Below are 23,562 nucleotides of genomic sequence, written 5' to 3'. Positions count from 1 at the left end.
TTCGGTAACGGAAGACTGTGTTTTGCACCTCACCTTACGTTTTACCTCCATTCTTTATATTTAAACAAATAAAAAACTTTTCTCCAACTTCAATTAATTAAGAACAAGTTTATTTTTTCAGAAACGCGCTGTATTTGAGGTCATTTTCGTCGGTAACGAAAGACTCTGTTTTGCACCTCACCTTACGTTTGACCTCCATTCTTTATATTTAAACAAATAAAAAACTTTTCTCCAACTTCAATTAATTAAGAACAAGTTTATTTTTTCAGAAACGCGCTGTATTTGACGTCATTTTTATCGGTAACGGAAGACTCTGTTTTGCACCTCACCTTACGTTTGACCTCCATTCATTATATTTAAACAAATAAAAAACTTTTCTCCAACTTCAATTAATTAAGAACAATTTAAAAGACAAAGTAGAACTAAAATAAACAAAATCCCAATAAAAGTTGTCGAAAAACAATCTTTTTTAACAAAGATCCAACCATTGATATTAGAAATGAAAAGGGACTAATGGGTTTCAAGAATAAACTAAAAGGAAACTGAAAGGCCATAAAAGAAACGAAAATGGAACTCGCTTTGCACGCAAAAATCTTTCTTTAACAAGTTTTTAATTTCACCTCTTTGGTTGCTGATTCTTGAGTTTATTATTATGTTCAATTTTAATCAATAGGCACAGAGATAATGAGTAGTAAAATGAAAAATCTTTCTTTTTTTTTTTTTTGAGAGGATACGGGGTAGATTTTCCCTTTGAGTATTTTTGTTGATGTTGTTGAATTAGGTGCTATGGGGGTTGTAATGCTTGAAGATGTAATGACATATTCTTGAAGCTTTTGGTGGGTTTAGTGTGTTCTTTTATGGTCTTGATGTAGCAATTTATGCATTTGAAGGTGTAGGAATGGTATTGCCTTTGGAAGCTGAGATAAAAGATAAAGAAAAATTTGGGAAATTTTTGGGATTATTAATGGGGTTAATATCTTTAATATATGGTGCTTTTGGTGTGTTGGGATATTTTGCTTTTGGTGAAGAGACAAAGGACAAAATTACTACTAATCTTAGACAAGGATGGCTTAGTGGTTTGGTTTGAAATTAGTCTTTGCATAAATTTGTTTTCCACTTTTCCATTGATAATAAATCCAGTACATGAAATAGTGGAAAGAAGATTTTGTGAAGGGAGATATTGTGTTTGGCCAAGATGGATTGTAGTTTTGGTAGTGACATTTGTGATCAAAATTTTCCTCTTTAATAAATGGTTTTTTGCAGATTTCTATTTGTCCCATTTGAAGCAATTGAGAAGTCATTTTTGTCTGTATCGGAAGACTCTGTTTTGCACCTTGCCTTACGTTTGACCTCCATTCTTTATATTTAAACAAATAAAAAACTTTTCTCCAACTTCAATTAATTAAGAACAAGTTTATTTTTTCAAAAACGCGCTGTATTTGAGGTCATTTTCGTCGGTAACGAAAGACTCTGTTTTGCACCTCACCTTACGTTTGACCTCCATTCTTTATATTTTTATATTATTTATTTAGTTGGTTAGTGTACCTAATAATTAGCGAATAGAAGTTAATTCAGATATTAACTTTGGGTTTAAACTCCCAACTTTATCATAAAAATCAAACTCTCCATCCATCTTCCAACAATAAATACTCTTCCCTTCATCAAGTGTGTAACATAACATAAAAATAAAATTCAAACGTACATGCACAAAGCTAAGTCAAGGTAAAATCTTACTTGCATTCGGATATCAAACTATAATAATCTATCATGGTCAAGTTATAAATTGAATATGAGAATGTATATTAATTAACTATAATCTAGTTATAAGAGTGTATGTTAAGATATGTGGCATTTAATTACCGGTATGATGTGTATATTAGATAAATGCTTAATACATCAATAGTACGTTAAACTTGTCAACTAATTTTATTTTAACACTCGAACTATGCTTTGTTCCAATTGAGCACCTAAACGCGTAATTATAAAGTGTTTCTATTAAATGTTTTTGGTTCAAATTTTAATTTTTTTGCGCATGTTGTCAAGTGCCTGTACGTAAATAAGTTAATGACTTAAAACTTGTCACCTGTTTTAATTACATGCATTACCTTTAATAAGACGTAAAACGTCACGTGTTCTAACTGAGGTTGATGTGTATAATCAAAGGAGATAACGTGTATATATATATGCCGCTTGAGAACATGCACACTTTTTTTTTTTCAAATATTGAACTGAAAGTGTCTAATATGACCACTTTATCATGTCTTCAGATGCTCAATTGAAACAAACCATAATTCGAGTATCTACATAAAATTTAATGACAATTTTAATGGTTTGTCGATATATCAAGTCGTTGATAAATAATATGTTTTCAATTCGAGAATATTCTCATATTTAAGTACTTATTGCTTCCTCCATCTCATCGTTTTAATATTTTTTCTAGTAACCCTACAATTACGGGCTAAAAATGTTAATCTATTTCTTGTTGTTTTCATTATATATAAGTGATGTGGGGGTACGAACACAGCTGCCCCCACTTGCACAATGAGCTTCACAAATTGTATACGCATTGAATGCTTGTACCATGAGCTATATAACTTGTACACTTTATCTAATTATTTTTATATCCCACGTAAACATATGTCATAGTACTTAATATTTATTCTCTTCTCATGCAAAAATGTATGCACTTCAAATTTAATTCTCCGACACATTTATTTCCTCCGTGCACTTTTACTTGTTCACTTTTGACTTTTCGTATTCTAGCTGAATATTTATTCTCTTCTCATGTATAGACATATGCAGTTCAATTTTAATTCTCCTACACAAATTTATTTCGTCCATGCACTTTAATATGTTCACTTTTGACTTTTCACATTCTTTAAGAATTAATAAATCTCACGTGGATATATGCCATAGTACTGAATATTTATTCTCTTCTCATGTATACACGTGTGCACTTCTATTTTAATTCTCCGACACATATTTATTTCCTCCGCGCACTTTTACTTGTTCACTTTTGACTTTTCACGTTTTTATTGAATATTTATTTTCTTCCCATGAGCTTCACAAATTGTACACGCAATGAATGCTTGTACCATGAGCTATATAACTTGTACACTTTATTCAACTATTTTTATATCCCACGAAGACATATGTCATAGTACTTAATATTTATTCCCTTCTCATGTATAGACATATGCACTTCAAATTTTAATTCTCCTACACAAATTTATTTCGTCCATGCACTTTAATATGTTCACTTTTGACTTTTCACATTCTTTAAGAATTAATAAATCCCACGTGGATATATGTCATAGTACTGAATATTTATTCTCTTCTCATGTGTACACGTGTGCACTTCTATTTTAATTCTCCGACACATTTATTTCCTCCGTGCACTTTTACTTGTTCACTTTTGATTTTTCACATTTTTGCTGAATATTTATTTTCTTCCCATGAGCTTCACAAATTGTACACGCAGTGAATGCTTGTACCATGAGCTATATAACTTGTACACTTTATCCAACTATTTTTATATCCCATGTAGACATATGTCATAGTACTTAATATTTATTTCCTTCTCATATATAGACGTATGCACTTCAAATTTTAATTTTCCTACACAAATTTATTTCGTCCGTGCACTTTAATATGTTCACTTTTGGTTTTTTCACATTCTTTAAGAATTAATAAATCCCACGTGGATATATGTCATAGTACTGAATAATTATTCTCTTCTCATGTATACACGTGTGCACTTCTATTTTAATTCTCCGACACATATTTATTTCCTCTGTGCACTTTTACTTGTTTACTTTTGACTTTTCACGTTTTTACTGAATATTTATTTTCTTCCCATATTTCCATTTCTAATATTTATAAGTGGATTGGGGGTAGGAACACAGTTGCCGAAACTTGTACCAAAAGCTTAACAAATTGTACACGCAATGAATACTTGCACCATAAGCTATATAATTTGTACACTTTACCCAACTATTTTTTAATCCCTCGTGGACATTTCTAATATGTCATAGTACTTAATATTTATTCCATAGACGTATGCACTTCAATTTTAATTCTCCGACACATTTATTTCCTCCGTGCACTTTTACTTGTTCACTCTTGACTTTTCGCGTTCTTGAAAAATATAATATGTGTGTGTCCAAATTACTTGTTCATTTATAAAACCAAAATAAAATTAATCCTTTCTAATAAATATTCTTGAAAATAGTCTATTGGAGAGAGACTATGACAAATGTCTAAGTGGGATAAAAAAGTAGTTGGTTAAAGTGTGCAATTTATATAACTTTTGGTACAAATTTATATTGCTATTGTTCATCCTCTTTTCACGTTTAAAGTATTAAGAAAGAAGAAAAACTTGTTTTCCTTCTTTGTGAATACTTTACTTATCTTACTCTCCTTTGCATTCTCTAATTATTGTTTCTTTACATTTATAAAATGTATTACTTTATATTTTCATTTCGGAATTAAAATTTGGTGATTTACGATATAACATATCACATTTCTAATATGTCATAATACTTAATATTTATTCCATAGACGTATGCACTTCAATTTTAATTATTCGACACATTTATTTCCTCATATTTTTTAATTAATTTAATAAAAATATTTTATTAGTTTTGCTTTTAAAAAATCCAATATATACAACAATGGTTCTTATGTTTGGATCTGAACAGTTAATTGATTGAGATGGATATCAACTTGTCAGTATACATATAAGATATTAAACAATTTGAAAGAAAAAATCTAAAATCAAAATATTAATTTTCCCTCACCTTCTTATTAATTTTCTTTTTCACATTGATGAACAACTTTCATTGTCATGACTATGACAAATTTTTAAAACTTATTTACAAAATACAAACCTTAAAGACAAGCGAATTAAAGTGAATAAATATGATGCACGGGCATATATGGCTAGTGCTTAAGAGAATTACGAGACAATTTTTTGTTGTTGCTTGTCATGAATAACTCACATGTCTTTTTCATACAAAAATGGTTTTATATGATAATAGAAATAGTACGTAGTGTGTCATAATAATTTCATATTAGCCCAAAAGTTGCATATGAAAATGTGCATCTCTTGAAAATGACTTCACTTAGGACCCGTTTGGACATGATTTGATATCATAGTTTGAAATTATGAGATGAAAACATCATTTGAAATCATGTTTGGACGTGCAATTTGAATTTTTTTATAGACATAAAAACTCCACAAGTTATGAAAATTATCAAAATATTCTCAATTTTTATACAATCTTACCAAATGAGCAAGTCATAATTCATAACAAAATTAGTACACTACTAGAAGACCTTTCTAAAAAATAAAACATCAATTGATCAAACTTTAGTTCAATAAAAAAGAAAATTTAACATGTGTAACTACTCTTTAATATAATCCTCTCACATGGTAGACATAAATAAAGGTTGGTAAATGGTTGGTGGGAGTAATTGTTAAAAATATCTACCAACTTATGGGTCAAATTTTTTGAAACCCCAAATCATGCCTATTTGGATGATTTGGGGTTTGAAACCATGATTTCAAACCGCATGTCCAAACGTCTACTAAACCATGAGATAAAACCAGCGTTTGAACGTGCATTTCATCTCATGATTTCAAAAAAATTAGATATAAAACTTGACCCATGAATTTATATTTTATAAAAAAAGACTTATAAGTTGGTAAATATTTTTAACAATTACTCCCACCAGCCATTTACCAACCTCATTAACTTCCACTAACATTTATTTATGTCTACCGTGTGGGAGAATTATACTAAAGAGTAGTTACATTACTATTCATGTTAAATTTTTGTTTTTATTGAACTAAAGTTTGATCAATTGATGTTATATTTTTTAGAAAGGTCTTCTAGTAGCGTATTAATTTTGTTATGAACTATGACTTGCTCATTTGGTAAGATTGTATAAGAATTAGGAATGTTTTGATAGTTTTCACAACTTGTGGGTTTTTATGTCTATAAGAGAAAATACAACTTAAGATATCCAAATTAAATGTCCACACATGATTTCAAACCATGGTTTGAAACCATGTCCAAACGTTTCCTTATATCATGGAACTGTTAATAATACTGAAAAATTGTGAATAAATTCATACGGGATCAATTCGCACATTTCAAGTGATTGAAGGTTACATGTGTTCAGTCAAATATTGTAAAGATTAAAATTTATCCACAATTAAGGGACAAAAAGTGTTATTGACACGTTTAAACCACTAGCTATAGCTAGTTAAATATGATTCCCAAATTAATATGGTCAAACTGATATCGAATGAAAAAAATGAGAGAAAAGATCTAAGAGATAAAGAGTGATAACTTATTGTATTGATTCTTGCATTGTTTCTTGCATTGAAATTAATAGACTAAATCACTATTTATAGAGAAATAAAACAAATGGAAATATGTTATTCTCCTTATAGATTCTAAACTAGAAGGAAACTAAATATTATGTAATTAATGTAGATCCTAGACTTAGAAGCAAAATAAATATTCTAGAATAAAAGTAAAGTAAAATATTTTATCATTAATGTAAAGCATAATATAGATGGAATGTAAATTGTAACACAAACTAGTTCTTATAATTTTTTTTTTAATATCTTTGAATTAATGACATGGCCAAACGGATTCCAATTTTCTTCTCTATAATGATCATACGTATTACGTAAAACATGATTAGCCTTACACGTACCCTTCATCATTTTTAAAGCCATGGACAGGGAACTTGAATATGGTCTTACTATTGGGTCCCTAAAGCTGCTTTCATGAAAAATGCAGTTGGCACTGAATTGGTACAATTTATTTAAGGTTCATACCTACCTGAAATTCTAATACGTTAAATTTGAATTCTCTATTTGAATTTCTTTGTATTATTCTAACAATTTTTCATCATCGATAAATCCTTCACTAGAGATTCTGTTCTCGATTTTACCTAGCCAAATCAGAATTAGATGTGTACGCAGAATTTTGAACATTGTTGGCACATTGTTACAGTCTTGCAATTAAGTTTGGATCTAGGCGATGTTAGTTTTGAGTGTATTAATTTCCTGTTCCGAACTGACATTTATTTGTATCATATTTAAATGGTGCTGAATTACTTCATATATGCATATATTATTTATCAGAAAATAATATTTACATACTCTTTTGCGTAGCGATGTCAAGTGAAACCTTTAAGGCATAATACATAAACAGATCCTTAAACTTGGTCTCAGCTGGCAAGTATGCCCTCCAACTTTGGGTGTGCACAAGTAGGTACCTCAACTTGTCTAGAGTTGAACATGTGAACACAAATGCTGACGTGGCACATAAATTTTGGAGGGTCACGTCAGTGCCACGTAAGCATTTGTGTTCACGTGTTCAACTTTATACAAATTAAGGTGTCTACTTGTGAACACTCAAAGTTGTGGGGCATACTTGTCGGCTGAGGCCAAGTTTAAGGGACTGTTTATGTATTATGTCAACCTTTAAGGTGCATCCGCCAATGATCAAAATGAGAATCATCACTATAGATCATTCGGCAAAAAAATTCATTCGGTGAAATGCCATTTATGTCATAGTACATTGTTGTTTAGAAAATCATTTTTTTTACATCATATCTGAATTTATGTACGTAGGTATACATGGATGTTACATCTAACTACTAAACAACGTGACAATAACGTACTAAAAAAAACAATTTCATAAACTCAGTTTGTACTGTCCAATAAGCTAGTATAAGGTAAGTAACTCTATAAGTTAATACTATATGTAACTCCTACTAGTTTAATTTCCTCCACGTAACTGTCTATAGAATTTTTGAGTTCTTGTATGAAGAATAAAAGCCAAACAAGTTCCTAGGAAACAAAGACAACCCCATATAACAAAAGTTGTCTGAAAACATTTCATGCCCGAACAACTTCCATCATTAGTTGATGTTGAATTTCCTTGTCTTCTGTAGAGCATAGCTGCTAAGTCCCCAAATAAAAACGAACCAATTGGGATATTAGCCACCACAATATTGTGATTAACACCAAAATTCTTGGTCCCAAAAAGCTCAGTGGTTTGCGAAACAGAAATAGAAGTAATGGCTCCTGTGCAAATCCCAACTATAGCTGTGCTGATATAGAGAGCAATGTGACTACTGTTGAGTAGCAAAAAGAAAGCTCCTGTCATTGGGGCTAGTATCACTGCTATGGTAGCTGGTCTTGATATTGCATATTTACTCCTGAAATAAACAACATACAAGTTTCAGTTTGCGCACTGACAATATATAGACTTTTTACACTACCCTATTAAATTGATATTGTAATAATGCATAACTCTTCATAATAACAATGATATGATTAACCTAAAAAATATAATAATAACCTACCCTAAGAGGTATAAACCAATAACAATGTTTTTTAGATTTGGCCTCCATGGTCCACGATGATCACTCATCATTAAAAAGAGAAATTTTACACGATCAGGTCAAGTTATATGCCTACACCTAGTAACTCTATACATCAAATTGATAGGGTAACTGAAAAAATATAGTACTAATAACTAGTAAGAATATTTTATATTTTCAATGTATATATGTCTACATTAACTTAAAACTTTTTTGTAAAACGGGTTTAGAGACCTAGTTATTTTTTAATATAGAGATTGACACGAGTATATAAATGGAAAGGTTAGACATATATATACTTTAATCAGTATTTGGGCTAAGACATGCTTTGAGTATATATGCATGATGGTGAAATTTCAACCATCATATAAACTATCCATAAAGTAAGTTGAGAAAAGCATAAATTCAAGAGAAACACATTAATTTTTGTGTCATAAATCCAAATTGAAATATCCAGTCAGATATTATTTGATTTGACATTTGTGCTTGAGAAAAGCATAAATTCAAGAGAAACACATTAGTTTTTGTGTCATAAATCCAAATTGAAATATGTCATAAATCCAAATTGAAATATCCAGTCAGTATTATTTGATTTGACATTTGTGTTGCTTAAAACCAGGCAATTCTTATAATCTTTTTGTGCTTACAATAAGAACACGAAGTACGTACCTTACCAAACTAAGTTATTACTCGTGCTGATATTTGTTTAGTGTTTAATGCATGAGATACTCGGTCTAAATTAAAATTTCTGAAGAAAAAAGAAATGAATGGTGATGATTATACTCGGGCGTTCCCATATTAACACACACATTAATATCTTGCACGTATACAACCATATAAGCGGCTCCTTAAATTTTACCAACTAATATTCTTTCAAGAATCAATTTTGCATTAAAATCAAAAAAGAACTAGCAAGAAGTGTGGTGCAATAGATGCCCATCTCTCAATGTCAGATTTAATCTTCGCAAATGAATGAAACTCTTGGGTGTGGAACATTTTTCTTCTAAGTTCTAATTGACCCCATGACGTGAATTAAAGTTAGTCCGATCAGTAAATATATTTTGCTAGATAATGAAAAACATGAAGGGAGAACCAGCAAGAAGTGTGGTGTGTTGGGTTAAAACAATTCAATAATATTCTTAACATGACGTGATATTGTTCGCTTTGGGTCAAACAAAGGCGGACCCAGGATTTTGAGTTCGGGGGTGCTGGACCCAGGAATTTTGAGTTCGGGGGTGCTCTATTAACTATTTATATCTGTTTCCTTTATATTTTCTATACAATTATACATTCTGTGATTAAGTTTAATGGGTGCCGGAGCACCCAAACTTTACACATGGGTCCGCCCCTGGGGTCAAACTCGCACGATATTTCCCAAAAGATCTAACATTATTAAGAGTATCCAACACCTATAAGACTTTGTTCACATACACCTAACACTGTGGCAATAGATGTGATTTCTCAATACTAAATGTTTCCGGTTTGAGCTTCAACTTCTGGTAGGGAGCAGAGTGAAGGGTGTTTAGTAAACTAAACACACTTCCATGAAAACAAAGTACTACTTAATATACATAGAAATTTATGTTGTCTATAAAATTCAAAAGTTACTTTGATATATATATATATATTAAACCTTGAATATTCTTAGCGAAATTTCTGACTTCGCCACTAGTAAGGAGCATGATATGAATCTAAATTAGTCGGACCAGTAAATTTCAAATGCCAAATAATGAAAAATAAATACTCCTATTTAGAGAGATTGTTTTACCCGGAGAAAAGATAGTCGAAGAGTGAAGGAAGAAGGCGACCAAAGAAACCAAATGAAGACGATAATGAAACCAATGAAGAAGTGGCAGTGCATCCACGAGTATCAGCAATTTGTCCCAAATTATTCAAATAAACCAAACCCAATGTTGGACCAAATAAGTATACAAAGAAATACAACCAGAAATCCACTCTCATCAACATTTTTTTTGCTCCAATTTCCTCCCTTACAGAAAATCCAACATCATTATCCTCTTTATTAACCCCAGAATTAATCTCCTCTTGTGGTGTTCTAATTTCTTCCTCCAAATTACTTAAATCACAAATTCTTGGATCTCTCCTTATCCAACATTTTCCATGCCAATGTTCATTGATTCTTTCACTCAGTGGGACCAATATTGGAAGTACTAAAAAAATCCCCATTCCCATTAAAATCAACAATCTTGGTAACAATTTCGTATTCCCGGACCCCATGCTAGTGATCACAGCATAAGTCCCCGTTGCCAGCGTTATAACGAACATCACTCGAAATCCAGCTGATAATTTTCTTGATTTTTCAACCTTAGTCTCACGAATTAGTGGTGCAACAATAATGGCAAAAAATAGGGGCAAAACAGAGTTTAAAAGGAGATAAGTTTTAGCCCTGTCACTCGAGGTGGAAACGTTAATAACATCAACTATGTCTGTAATAATCTTGGCACTTAAACTTAAGTAACTAGTAGATAATCCAACAGCAACTTGTCTATCCAACGGGAAATTCTGAATCGATACTATGTAAGAAACAGTATTGATCCAACAAATGCTGTTGCCAGCCAAAAAAGTGAGGGAAAAAACATGCCAATAGGATAAAGAGTGTATGTGATTTGTAAGAAAAAGATATTGCACCCCATAGCCAATTAATCCTAGTGATGAACCAATTAAAAGAACTAGCCAAAGGGGTAAATAATTAGCTGCAATTCCAGCAAACCAACCAAGTAATTTTCCAGCATCAGAAGCAAAAGCTAAGTTGTTGAGTTGAACTTCGGATATGGATAGGAGTTTTTTTATTTGAGAAGAATAAGCTGGGAAATTTGTGTTTGTTCCAGCCATAGACTGTAACCATAATGCTCCAACTAGGTTCATCCATTGCTTAGACATTTGAGTTCTTCTTTTTTTTTTTGCGTTAGGAAAGAACTAAAGATGTCTGAAGCTTAATGAGTAATTAAAAAGAAGGATTTGAACAGCTTTTATAGATGGGATGGGAAGGTGAAACTGGTTTATATGGAAAATGTGGTTGGCAGGAGGCAGGGCCTGAGTTACATGTATTAAAGAGTGTTCAATTAAATTTCTTTACTGAAAAATTGTATATACTATGTAAATCGGGTAAAAATAAAATTGGCACCTGTATGTAAAATTATTGTTGAATAGCAGCAAAAATGACCCAAAATTTTCTTTAGGTCGTACGTTTATATTGCATCTTCACCTTTTTTTAGGTCAACGAAGTGGAGAAAATTATGAAGCCTAGTTTCTCTAGGGGATTTGCCCTGATTTTCTTTACCATATTTGAATTTTTACCTTTTCTTGAACGAAGGGCGAAGAGTTTACCATATTGAGTTTTATTTTTTCAAAAGGAAAATTTTAATATTTCATATTTGGGTAACTTCTTTCTTGGAGAGAAAAATTTTGGACCTCTATAAAGTGAGGAATATTTTTATGCTTTTTAGGATTATTTTTTCATATGTAGGTTAATTGACCAAATTATATTAACATATTATTTTTTTATTATATTTTCTTTGTTGTCTAATTTATCATCGTTCAAGATTTACAATAGTTAGCTTCCGCGTGACGCCCGATTATTTCGATCCAAACAGGTTTAAATCCTACTAGAGACAACAAAAATGTTAGCTAATCTCTTCTATATGTCTAAGCATGGATGATTCAAATTACCATGTACATGTCCTCAGGAGCGGAGCTAGAGCTTCGTTTACGGGTTCGATTGAATCCAGTAACTTTGGTTCAAATCTTATATTTAACTTAAATATTTATTTAATATGTACAAATTATTAATTTAGAACCCACTAACTTAGATGGACTAGAATCCCCAACACATAAATTTCAAATTTTGATTGTGCCTCTGTATATCCTGGTGAAAGATAACAGACACTCGATGAAATAATCAATGTATGCATAAATTGATCCTTGCATCACTGTTATAAAAAAGATGTGGTGCCAGGAGAAATAGAAGATGTGTAGAGTTAGAAGCCGCCAAATAAGGTTGGGGGCCATTAAAGGCTGATTACAATTGCGTATATTTTAGAAGTATGAAAACTTTGCAAATGTTGCGGCTGTGATGTGAAATACTTAACAGAGGAGTATAAAATTTGTTGGAAACGCAATATCAAAGAGGGAACAATCTGTTTTGCAGTTTGGTTAATTAACCAAGTGTGTGAAGAGCCTTGGACTCTTTAACTTTGTTAGGCTCACATTGATTTATTCATTCTTCTTTGGAATATTGACTTCTGTTTTTGGATATTAGTTAGTTCTAATAGAGATGGAAAAAAATCTGTTTCTTAGTATGGCACTATGGCATGTGAGACTTAGATTGCATGATACTGGTTTCGTCACTCAAATTATCAAGAAATAAGCCAGATTCTGGAGCATATATACTTCAAGTCATAGAACTTCTAAAATTAGAATTCATTTTATGGTCTCTGATTTTCCAAATTTAGATGCATGGATTTTATTTAAACGGCTCTCTATTTTCTAACCATGAAATATATATATAAAAAAATAGTATGTGTGATTTGAAGATCATAATCTTATTTATGATTACACATAATTTTCTTATTTCTAATTTAACCAACATAAAATTAGAAATTACATCTAGCTATCGACACATAAAAGTCCTTACTTTGTGAATCAAACCCTTTATCGTAACAAATAGTCGACAATTATTGGATTCAAGCAGAGGCAGATCCAGGATTTAAATTTTATGGGTTCAATCTATGAATTTCTAGCATTGAACCCATTATATTTTTAAAGTTAGGGGTTCATATCTACTATTTATTGCAATTTTAATAATTTTTTACACATAAATTTAGGCTCCGCGTCCAAAGTTTGAAGTTCAGTTGAACCCCGACCTTATAGGCTACATATGCAAGTCCATAAATTCTAACAAGACATCTGTTTCTGGATAATAATTACTAATTAGTTTTAGTAGCAATAAAAAAATTAGTAAGTTTTGTTTACCTTTATATGGCACTGTGGCATGTGAGACTCTTAGATTACATGATAATAGTTTCGTCAAAGTTATTGTTCTTGTAATTTTCGATATTTATAGATGCATTCCTCTTCCCTTTTTTCCATTTCATGTTCGTTTGACATAAATTTTCTCGTTTAGAATTTACAAGGCTGTTTTCAACATGGCATATTGTATTTGTTGCTCGTGTGAAGGGGAGGCACCGAAATAATACTTCATCTGATAGTGATATATATCAACAAAATCATTCCAGTCAAGAAAACATCAGTACTGATTTGATGACTATCCAACATCATCTTTCATTCAATTAATTCAATCAATTCATGTTTCTTGTGTCATGCTGACCTAATTATTTCGTATACTTTTAATTTTGTGCTCTTTTTTTTTCTTTCTTTTCCTGTTGATATATTGTTTTGTCTGAACTTTTTAGATTACTAATTCTGCTTATTATAGGTAGATACATGTAATTATCTGGTGATCGACAGTGCAGAAATTCGTTTATATTGTGTGTCAAAGTTAAACCCTTTTTTACTTAAATTCCCATTTTCTACCTTATGGGATAAACTCTTTCCTTAAACTAGAATAACCAGATAATCCATCTACGTCATCCTATGCGACACTAGTCCGACAACATTCCCTGTTTAGTAAGTTCAATAAAGAATGATACTATATACATTTTATAATGGTGGTATTTGGGTCGGTTAGTACACATCTCGATTAATTTCATGGGTTACCTGCTATCTTCCACCAACACTGATACCAAGTAACTCTGTCTACCATGTCTTGAACAGATGAGAAAAAAATCACCTAATATTTTTTGTCTCTGCTAAAATATGAACCAAAGATCTCATGTGTTCTTAATCCATTTCATTGACCACCAAACTAGGACATAAGACATTGGATGCATGTCTTTTTTCTTGCAGTAGTATGAATCCACCACATATATACTAAGAGCCTATATCTTGGCAAATAGTTATCATAATAAAAGGGCCGTACTGATATATGATTTTCTGGTAGCTGATCATATTACTTGTTGGCTTTGTCAGTAATATTGATGATATTGGTTGTATCATAGTTATTATGTACGTAATTATATGGTGGAGTCATCAGAATATAATTCCTCCCATGGGGTATGGAAGTTAATGGTCCTTCGATTGGTAGGCCTAGCCTATAATAGATAATTCTGGTAAATTCAACAAGTCAACTACAAAAATCAGTATTCACTAATCACTGTTATATGTGAATGGATAATTCTGGATTTCTCAAGCAATTAATTAAACCTTTCCCCATGTTCAAAGTAACTGCAGAGTGTAATCTGATCCTGGACTTTTGGGACTCCAAATTTTTTTTTTTCACTACTTATCATTGATTCAAGATTGGAAAAATATAATGTTTATCATCCTCTGCGTTAAACTTTTAACCTACCAATGGTGAAAAATTAATCATGACTAGTTAACATATACATTTTTTTAACATATATTTTTATTTTGAGAAATTACTTAACTATAGTAAGGTTGATATTATTTGATGTAATCGCCCGGTATGAATAAGTTTTTACCCTATTATAGTTGGATTTTAAAACGGAAAAGGGTCAAAATTACCCTTAAACTATGTGAAATGAACAAAAATGTCCTCCGTTCATAGTTTGGTCCAAGAATGCCCTTAAACTATACGAAATTGAACAAAAATGCCCCTATTGTTACTTAATTGGGTCAAAAATGTCTTTTTCCTAATAAACATAAACACATTATTTTTATAAAAAAATATTATTTTTAAAAAAACCTTTTCTTGTTTCTTTTCTTTTAAAAATCCCTTTAACTAATAAAAAAGTGGGAAGTAATTTCTTTTACTCTAATCTCGTTTTATCAATTAAAATAGAATTACCTTATGTACTTTTTAACTAATAATATAACTAATACATATAAGATCATAGTGACCCCATCACAAATTATAATTTATTAACGATAAAATTCTTTTTCCTAATAAAATAGAAAATATTTTTATTTCTTAATCTTTTCCGAATTGAAGTAGGATAAGCATTTGCTGACATAATCCTTGGTTTTAAAGTTAAATACAACAATCATAATGCCATAAAACAAGAAAAGTTATTACATTGCTTCAAATCACAAAATATCATTAAGATATCGTCGATGGAGTTATTGTTGACCTTTTTCATTTTAACTTTAAATCCAAGGATTATATCAGCAAATCCTTATCCTACTTCAATTCGGAAAAGATTAAAAAAAAAAAAAAATCTATTTTATTAGGAAAACTAATGTTATCGTTATCTAAATGAAGATTAATTATGTGGTTATTATGATCTTATATATATAGTGTATATTATCAGTTAAAAAAGTACATGGGGTGATTTTCTTTTAATTGATAAAATGAGATTAAGAACAAACAAAATTATCTCCCACTTTTTTATTAGGTAAAGATATTTTAAATGAAAATGTTTCTTTAAAACTATTTTTTTTTTTAAATAATGTGTTTAAAAAGAAAAGAAACAATATGTTTATTAGGAAAAGGGCTTTTTTGACCGAATTTAGTAATAATAGGGGTATTTTTATTCAATTTCATCTAATTAAAGAATATTCTTGGATCAAATTACGAACGGAGAATGTTTTTATTTATTTCGCACAGTTTAAAAGCATTTTGTACCCTTTTCTGTTTTGAAAATGACGGGCCACATATATTTTCAAACTGTCCTTGTTCTTTTTCTTTTAAATAGTAAAAGCATAGCCAGAGTCTATAATTCTATACTATTGATTAATTAATCTCTTTCTACCGAGACAAATCTGCTGCTCCCAGTTACTGATGTGATGTTTGCAAGTTGCAACTTTAGTTTTGACATGTAATTTAGTTATTGCTTTTGACGGCCAAACTAGGTGTCTATTACCTTGATTTTTTTTTTCAGAAAAGGGTCAAATATACTCCTGTATTATTAGAAAAGGGCTAAATATACCCTTCATTATATTTTGGGTCCAAATATACTCCTGTCGTTATACTATTGACTCAAATATACTCTTCCTTCATTAAAGTTGTTTACCTTAAACATCCTATTCCACGTGACAATGACATTTGATGAGATGAATGTCACGTGGCATTACCACCTCATCACCCCTAATTCATTTTTTACTCCACCCCTTTTCCACCATTAAAATTTCCACCCCTTTCACCGCCATTGCCACCATTACCGTCATATACTTACAGCTCTAAAAAATCAAATTCATTTTTGAAGGATTTCGTTTGCTACCCAATTCTCTCTCACTTTGTCTTCTTCCTCTCCGTTCTAGTTTTATTCTTTCTACCAGATTCAACTTCACACCAAGGTTTCTTCTGTTGCTAATTGATACTTTTGTCCATATAATTCAATCATTAAATTTTCACAATCTAATAATAAAAGATTAAATAAATTGAAAAATCACAAATTAATTTTTTGAGACGCAAGAAAAACCCTGACATTGATAGAAACTTCAGGCAAAAAAAAAAAAAACACTCTGTAAATGAGTTTAATTGTTGGGTTTTATCTACTATCCCTGCGTTATCTTCTTCAGCATAAAAACAAAAGATTAACCAGTAGATTAAACAAACTATGGGTAGACTTTTTAGCAAAGAGCAACGAGTTCTCGTAAAGAAGGATCCACTATTTTTCTTCTGATGCCAATTAAAATTATAGTCATGATATACTTAGAGCAGAAAATCAAATTTATTTTCTAGAGCTATAAGTATATGGTAGGAATGCTGGCAATGACGGTGAAGGGGTGGAAATTTTAGTGGTGGAAAAGGGGAGAAGTAAAATAGGTTAGGGGTGACGAGGTGGCAATGTCACATGGCATCCACCTCATCAAATGTCACTGCCACATAAGATAAAATGTCCAAGATGGACAATTTTAACGGGAGAAGGATATATTTGAGTCAATAGTATAACGATAGGAGTATATTTAGACCCAAAGTATAACGAAGAGTATATTTGACCCTTTTCCAATAGTATAGGGGCATATTTGGCCCTTTTCCATTTTTTTTTATTCCCAATCAAAACACCAAGTGTTTTGTTTATGCATAAGCAAGGTAAAAAAGTTGAGTTATTCATGTACCAGCCATATAGAAAACTGTTATACCTCATGTATTAGAACCCTGAAGGCTAAATGTGCTCAATTGGAAAGCACAAGGACCAAAACTATATTTGAGAGAACCTGAAACTGTTATACCTCATGTATTATATCCAGCCTGCTATCCATCAAATTTTATAAGTGTAGACTGTAACTCGCACTCCGATACCAGTTTGCCAAACTTAATTTGAAACTAGACAACTAAGTTATGGTGTACTTGGGATTGGAAACCAAAATGACATTTACAATACTGGCGAGATTTGTTTTAGCAAGTTAGGGGAATATTTTTGCCCAATCACACTAAATTTGATCAGCTGGCAACCTAGATAGCAGAAATAGCCAGTTCAAAAAATATAACTAGATGGCATTCACAACGGAAGGTAACTATAATCTGAAGAGACATACACAGTTATGCACGAAATAGGTGTACTTGATGAGAAATTAAACAGGGCATGTAGTGATGGTCACCACATGTCTTCATCATCATAATCATCACCGAAAGCTTCACCATCGGACTCACCATCTATACCACCGTCCAGGATTGGATCTGCATAATCTGACCAGTCCTCGCGGCACACATCCTCATTTTGAAAAGAAATTACACCAACAGTTTCAGATCCATATTGTTCCTGAGAAGTGCTGCTTAAAACTTCTGACTCGTCACTTGATGACTGGGTTCCATCTTCATCCTCATCTTCAGATTCCTCTTCATCAGGATAATCATTCCAGGGATTATGTTCAGCTGAAGACCAAAAATGCTGATTACTAAACCATGTCTGAAAAAAAGCACCTTAAATAACAAATGATACCAAAAGGGGATGGAAGGCAAGGGATATATGACCATTGGAATCATCCGATTCGTAGTCTGAATGATCAGGACCATCATAGTAGTCATCATCCTCATCAACCTGTACCCTAAAACAACCACATCAACTATTTTAGTAAGAATTTAAAAGGAAAAAGTACCATCTGAAGAAAAACTATTTTGTTGTATGAATCCTTACAATGGGAAAGGGCTAGCAATATCCTCGTCAGTGTTGGTATTGTTCTTAACAGCATAATAATCATAAACATAACCATCTGAAAATGCTGCACGGCAATTAGCAACACTTTCAATAAACTCACAGTAAACAGTAAACATGGAACATAGACAGTATGTTCCATTGCCCATTTGCCCAAACCCACAATAGTGACCCTTCCACAGACTCGGGAATGAGGATTTCTACCATTTCATTTTGTTTCAGAATATGAAATAAGATGAAGAAATTTCTCAAACTGATGAAGCTATAGGGATTCTGTTCCCGGGGAAAGCAAATCATGATGTTGAATTTGAAAGAAAAAAAATCCCTGGAAAAAAGACAAGCAATATAGGACCTTGGTTTGACATGTAATTATGAATTTCTGACTCAATTTCTTCAGCAGCACTTGGCATGACTTCTCGTAAAAGAGGCAAATATTGGGACATCATCTTGTGATCTTCGAGCTCAGTAGTCCTGAATAGACGTCATAAAACCAGCTTTTTTTTTCACTCGTGAAGGAAAAGGATAACACTGCATAACAGTAACTTTAAAAAGCTAGCATGTAATGACAATAACACTTACTCCTCTTGCACTTCATGGCTTTTTTCTTCAGTATCAACACGAATAACATCATATAGTTGACACATCTCACTCAGCTCTTCGTCGTGCCTTAGTTCTCTCTTTTGTTTTCTGCTTTTCCATATTTGCTCAAATCGGGCACTTTTTGACAAATCCTAAAAGAGGGAAGAGCATGATAAGTTAAATCGTAAAAGGCCTTGAAGCATTTAATTAGGAGAAAAGATAAGTAACTCTAACAAACAAGGAATTACTACTAAGGTATTTAAAACCACTTGAAACCCAAGGTTAATAGCATGAATCAATTTTGATATTATCATAATAAAGAAAAGAGCAAGGGTGACACTTTCTGCACAAACTTCAGAACCCAATATGTGCCATTGAATTCAATCACAAACACAAAGTTCTAGAATGCAGCAACTAATAGCAACTCAGACGCGGACTTCCTTAACTACCAATACACCTTCATAAGCTAGATTTAGCAACAAGCACCTACAGATGCAGAGTTAAAAAGGTTAGAACTTTGTTTGAGAGTGGGCATTGAAGCTTATGACCGCACTGTAATATACTAAAGAAATGTTTATTCTTCATCCACTGTTCCACACACACAATACTCTGTATACTATTCCTTAGCTGAAATATATCAGATTGAAAGGAATATATATAGTTCCACTTGCTTGTTTGTTCAGATAGATAGTCATGTAAACTGTTCTTATAGATAGTTTTGTTTCCTCATATCAATATAATCAGATCTGTTCAAGTATAATCATCTTCCCTTCTTTAGGTATTCCAATTTTTTTCTGAATATGTCATCGAAAGGCATTAAGAATGTCAGTTGGTATTATTTCTCTCTTTTTCTTTTTGTCAGTTAACATTACTATTATTATTACTCCTATTAGAACGACAAATCACTTCAAGCAATTCTGTTTTATTCCTACAATTGTTCTTCTATCAGCATAATGACCTCCCTCACTAGAAATAAATACGAAAGATGAATTGGAGAAAAAAAAATCCACAAATAAAACATAGAATAGCAAGTTACACACTGCGTGGCCAAAATGTTATTAGCTAGTAAAAAAGGAAAGATTCCATCCACGAATGTAGCTACAATAAACAACTCCACATAATATAACCATCTTCTGTGTAATAACAGTGAAACAAATATTGAATTATTATAGATAAGAAGATCTGATGGTATAGAACTCTGGTAATACCTCTTGCTTTTGCTTAGCCTTGGCAAGTAGTTCAGCTTGTTTCTGCACATACCACATTAAGCACATACACTCGTCATTTATAATTAGACTGAAGCTCTGAGTGATGCAGATTTCTTATACATTTATGCACATGTCTGTAAGTAATCAAGAAAGAGCTTACCTTTTCTGTCCTAAAACTTCGCCTTATCTCAGATTTCTCTTTGACTTCTGACAAATCTGCTGGATCCGACTGCTAAAACACAGCTATTAGAAAACTAATAGTAGCTAACTATCAGAGTGAGAAACAAGCTAGTTAAATAATAGCACGTGCAACCAAGAGACCCTTCTAAAAGTTATGGCTTGATAATGCAAGTGTTACAAAATCTCACACTTCAAGCATATTACTCGAAAAATATGTTGTGTACATGAGAAAGTTAAAAATGTAGAATATATCACACTTACCACAAAAGACTTCAGGATATCAACAGTGACCTCTGAGCTAGTTACTGTCTCCACATGTCGCACAAGTACCTTTCTGCTCTTCAATTCATCTACTGAAAATAATTATTAGTACATAAAAGTGAAAAAACCAAAAAAATAAAAAGACCTGGTGTGTTACCATCATACAACAGCATTTGTTGCCTCTTCAACTACAATAAACATCAGGAATCCACAAAGTAACCAATTACTTATTTCAGCAGATATGTTCGAGATAATCCTCCCTCAACCCAGCTTTGTCTTTAACTAAAAATTTTATCAAACATTTTTTGAATGCTTTTAAAAGATAATGGTCAATAACACACCTGAAGTGTCAGCTTTTTTGTGAGTTTCACACCCCAACTATCACATGATCGCTTTTCCTACTTGAACTATCACTATCTATGTAGGAAAAGGGAACAAGTGATAGTTCAGTGTGTTTTTGACCATTAATTCTGCTTTTAACTATAGAAGTATCTTTCAGTTTAGAAAAACAATGTCCGAATTTTCATACTAAAAATTAAAAGTGTTAACTATTGTATATTTAACAAACCTTTACTCGAAGACTCATCAATTGAAAGCTTAGCAAAGTCAAGCAATGGTCGTTTGAGTGGCCTCTCATTGATTTCTAGCCCTGTCAGAGGACAACAGTTAGAAAATTTGAAAATCTCTAAGGTTGGAAATAAAGTGAAAATAGCAAAGTTCAAAACCCTAGTAACTCACAGAAAGCGTCAAGGCGAGACTGGAATGCTTTTCTCTTAACCCTAACAATGACCGGTTTGTCTTCCTTCAACGGAACTGAAGAACCCTCGCCGGCGACTGCAGCCATTGTTGCCGGAAAGAAAGTCAGTTGCGAATATATCACACTTTCGAGTTATATATTGTGATTGTGAGTGCGTTTTTTTCAATTTTATTTTCCGCGATTCCGAGTATAAATTTAGCAATTTTAGTCCCTCCTATATTGATAAGTTCTAGTTTTGGTCCTTGTGATTAGTGGTTAAGCACATTTAACCTTCAATTAATTTGTATGTCCACTTCACATTGTTAATGAATTTTTAAGTGCTAAACCATTTTGATGTATTATGTTAATTTTTTACTACTATACAATCCATATTTTAGAGTAATATTCCTATATAAATGATCAAAAACACATATTAGAATTAATTGAAGATTAAATACGCTTAACCAAATATTCACAAGGAATAAATTAAAAAATTGAGGGACCAAAATTGCAACTATCTCATAATTTGGTGGCATATTTTAGCGAGGAAATGGGCGGAGTGAGAAATAAAGGGTCAAATTTACTACTCATTCAAAATTGAATAATTTCGCCCTCTAGTTGAATATTGGTCTAATATTATACTCTTAATTATTGAAAAAAGGTCAAAAAAAAACATTTAACAGATTTTTAGTCTAAATTATAATATTATTAGGAAAAGTATTTTTTTAATTTACTCTAAACCAACTCTAACTTGAGTATAATTTTAAATTTATAATCAAAACTTAAAGGTATATATTACATCCTTGCATCCTAAACTACTGTGAATTTCCACGTTCTTCATAGCAAAGTCGAAAGAAAAAAAAAAAAGGTGGAATCATGCTTGTCCAAAAAGATTCAACTGACAACAACACTTTATAAATAGGTAAAAGAATATTATGTAATATTTATTTATTGAATTCTTTTGTTTTTCAAGTTGAGAAAATACTGGTGGACGTTCTCGTATTTTTATGTTTATTATTATTTGATTTTACATTTTATAACATACCTCTGCATGAAGACGAATCATCAATTGAAAGCTTAGCAAAGTCAAGCAATGGTCTTTTGAGTGGCCCTGTCGATGAGTAATTGTAAATTTAAGATACCAAATAGACTGAAATCAAATAGTAAAGGGTTGACGGTAAATAGCCCTAGAACTCACTGAATGTGTCACGGCGAGATCGGAACTTTTTTCTTTTAGCCCTATTGATGACGGGCTTGCATCCTTCGACAGAACAGAAGAACTCACGGTAGTTGCAGACATTGCCGGAAGAAAGTCGATCGGCGATGTTTCGGGAGTTCTGTCGAGTACAATATGGTGATCGCGAGTAACAAATTTTTAGGCCTTAACAAGTCATCAAAAGATATTTGTTACTCCTGTTAGAGATAAGATTTGTGATGAGGAAATGGGTAAATGTAACTTTTTATACTTGAATTAGATGAAACAATTTTGTGTGGGTAAAAAATGAAAATCTCTTATAAAGAGTAATACGAGAAATGGACATTCTGGAAATTTTCTTATCAAACTAAATAGATTTTTTCAAAATAAATATCTAAATCGTATGTAAATTTGGGTGAAATGGAGCTCCCGTCCAGGGTTCTGTTTGACAGGAAGGTGTCACCAAGGTTGAAGGGTAAGTTATGCACCATGAGTGACTTCCGTGGAAAATAAGATAAGGAATGTGAGGCTGAGGTGATTTGGACATGTGAAGAGGAGGTGTATGGATGCACCAGTGAGGAGGCGTGAGCGGTTGGCTTTGGGTGTTAGGAGAGGTACATGTAGGCCAAAAAAAATCAGGGGAGGTGATGCGGCAAGACATGGCACACCTCCAACTAACTGATGACATAACCCTAGGAAGGTTCGGAGGTCGTGAATTCGGCTAAAAGGTTAGTAGGTAGCCGAGTGTTCAGTAACTTCTTTAGTAATAATATTTAGTATTCACATTGTACTACATTCTTCTTTATTACTCTCTGGTTGTTTATCTTGATTTTTTTTTTGTCATTATTTTCCTTTTAT

General features: G+C 32.0%; 2 protein-coding genes across 6 annotated transcripts; both read right to left on the bottom strand.

The window, feature by feature from the left end:
- Window positions 1-7,553: 7,553 nt before the first annotated feature.
- On the bottom strand, window positions 7,554-11,419 carry LOC132606518 (protein NUCLEAR FUSION DEFECTIVE 4). The gene is made up of 2 exons (XM_060320065.1): window positions 10,178-11,419; window positions 7,554-8,244 (listed from the first exon to the last, which is right to left on the bottom strand). The coding sequence occupies exons 1-2, from the start codon at window positions 11,308-11,310 to the stop codon at window positions 7,803-7,805; spliced, it is 1,575 nt and encodes a 524-aa protein (XP_060176048.1). The 5' UTR covers window positions 11,311-11,419; the 3' UTR covers window positions 7,554-7,802.
- A 6,363-nt stretch (window positions 11,420-17,782) lies between these two features.
- Window positions 17,783-21,679, bottom strand: LOC132606491 (RNA-directed DNA methylation 4). 5 transcript variants are annotated; one of them, XM_060320052.1, is made up of 10 exons: window positions 21,512-21,679; window positions 21,342-21,422; window positions 20,774-20,865; window positions 20,493-20,564; window positions 20,333-20,374; window positions 19,125-19,276; window positions 18,898-19,016; window positions 18,528-18,603; window positions 18,365-18,438; window positions 17,783-18,265 (listed from the first exon to the last, which is right to left on the bottom strand). In XM_060320052.1, the coding sequence occupies exons 1-10, from the start codon at window positions 21,615-21,617 to the stop codon at window positions 17,988-17,990; spliced, it is 1,092 nt and encodes a 363-aa protein (XP_060176035.1). In that variant the 5' UTR covers window positions 21,618-21,679; the 3' UTR covers window positions 17,783-17,987. The 5 variants fall into 5 exon arrangements, with proteins under 5 accessions (XP_060176035.1, XP_060176007.1, XP_060176018.1 ...); XM_060320024.1 differs by having other exon boundaries at window positions 18,528-18,612; window positions 21,512-21,678; XM_060320035.1 differs by having other exon boundaries at window positions 18,528-18,612; window positions 20,774-20,862; window positions 21,512-21,678.
- Window positions 21,680-23,562: the final 1,883 nt, after the last annotated feature.

Source organism: Lycium barbarum, chromosome 1 (genome assembly GCF_019175385.1).
Source record: "Lycium barbarum isolate Lr01 chromosome 1, ASM1917538v2, whole genome shotgun sequence".
NCBI lineage: Eukaryota > Viridiplantae > Streptophyta > Magnoliopsida > Solanales > Solanaceae > Lycium > Lycium barbarum.
Note: the sequence above shows the minus strand (reverse complement) of the source record. Positions and strands in the feature narration are given on the sequence as shown.

Bases quoted from the DNA above. Each gene is read 5' to 3' on its own strand.
- LOC132606518 (XM_060320065.1), bottom strand. From the start codon at position 11,310: ATGTCTAAGCAATGGATGAACCTAGTTGGAGCATTATGGTTACAGTCT. The intron at 8,245-10,177 runs GTAAAACAATCT...TGTTTATTTCAG, and splicing joins TTCGACTATCTTTTCTCCGG to GAGTAAATATGCAATATCAA.
- LOC132606491 (XM_060320024.1), bottom strand. From the start codon at position 21,617: ATGGCTGCAGTCGCCGGCGAGGGTTCTTCAGTTCCGTTGAAGGAAGAC. The intron at 20,565-20,773 runs GTAAGTGTGATA...GCTGTGTTTTAG, and splicing joins ATATCCTGAAGTCTTTTGTG to CAGTCGGATCCAGCAGATTT. The intron at 19,277-20,332 runs GTATTACCAGAG...TCCCTCTTTTAG, and splicing joins AGGCTAAGCAAAAGCAAGAG to GATTTGTCAAAAAGTGCCCG.